At 41.7% G+C, this 911-nt stretch overlaps 1 protein-coding gene across 1 annotated transcript in view; it reads left to right on the forward strand.

Moving 5' to 3' along the window:
* Positions 1 to 911, forward strand: part of Dcp1a (decapping mRNA 1A) — a 49006-nt gene that overhangs the window by 42618 nt on the left and 5477 nt on the right. Inside the window, exon 7 of the mRNA XM_031362616.1 lies at positions 730 to 906. Coding sequence (XP_031218476.1) covers positions 730 to 906 — 177 coding nt within the window. The remainder of the gene's footprint in view (positions 1 to 729; positions 907 to 911) is intronic.

A 911-nucleotide genomic window follows, 5' to 3' on the forward strand; every position in this document is an offset into this window, starting at 1 on the left:
AAAAAAAAAAAAAAAAAAAAAAACCAGATTCAGAATCTCACTCTAAATATAAGGCCATAGCAAAAAGAGGAATAAAAAATTTATTCTTTATGCATGTGTACATGTACTAGGTAGTTCTACCACTAAACCACTTCCCCAACTTCTAAATTCAGTGTAAATGTTTTCCTTTTTCGTCAGGATTCTGTAATTTGAGGGCGTAGAGAAAGTATGACCCAGTAGAGTAATGAGTGGTTAAAGTTGCTGTGGACGTTTAGTTCCTGCAGTGCAGTGCTAACTTTCTATCAAGAACAATAAAAGTGGGGCTGGAGAGATGGCTCAGCAGTTAAGAGCACTGACTGTTCTTCCAGAGGTCCTGAGTTCGGTTCCTAGCAACCACATGGTGGTTCACAACTATCTGTAATGGGATCCGATGCCCTCTTCTGGTATGTTTGACGACAGCTACAGTACACGCATATACAAAATAAGTAAATAAATTTTAAAAAACAAAAGAACAAGAAAAGTGAACCACTTAGAGTTCGGTCATCTCTCGCACTGGCATCATTTGCCAGTGTGTTACCAACAGGAACTCCACTATACAGACTTTGACAAAAGGTGGTCTGAGCCCTGCTGCACCGTAGGTTGCTCCAGGCTGTTTTCCTGGCTTCTCCATATGTGTACATGATAGAAAGGAATTGGTTACATTGGTTTCTGCACCTTTCTTTGATTGGGTCACTTGCTTTTGTTTTTCAGTCTGCTCCATCTGGTCACAAACATCTGACAGTAGAAGAGTTATTTGGAACCTCTTTGCCAAAGGAACAACCAACAGCTATGGGTCTAGAGTCAGAAGACACAGACAAGCTGCTAGGAGATGCATCACAGAAAGAGCCCAGCTCATTCCTCCCATTTCCCTTTGAGCAGTCAGGGGGAGCCCC

Source organism: Mastomys coucha, unplaced genomic scaffold (genome assembly GCF_008632895.1).
Source record: "Mastomys coucha isolate ucsf_1 unplaced genomic scaffold, UCSF_Mcou_1 pScaffold9, whole genome shotgun sequence".
In the NCBI taxonomy this organism is placed as follows: domain Eukaryota; kingdom Metazoa; phylum Chordata; class Mammalia; order Rodentia; family Muridae; genus Mastomys; species Mastomys coucha.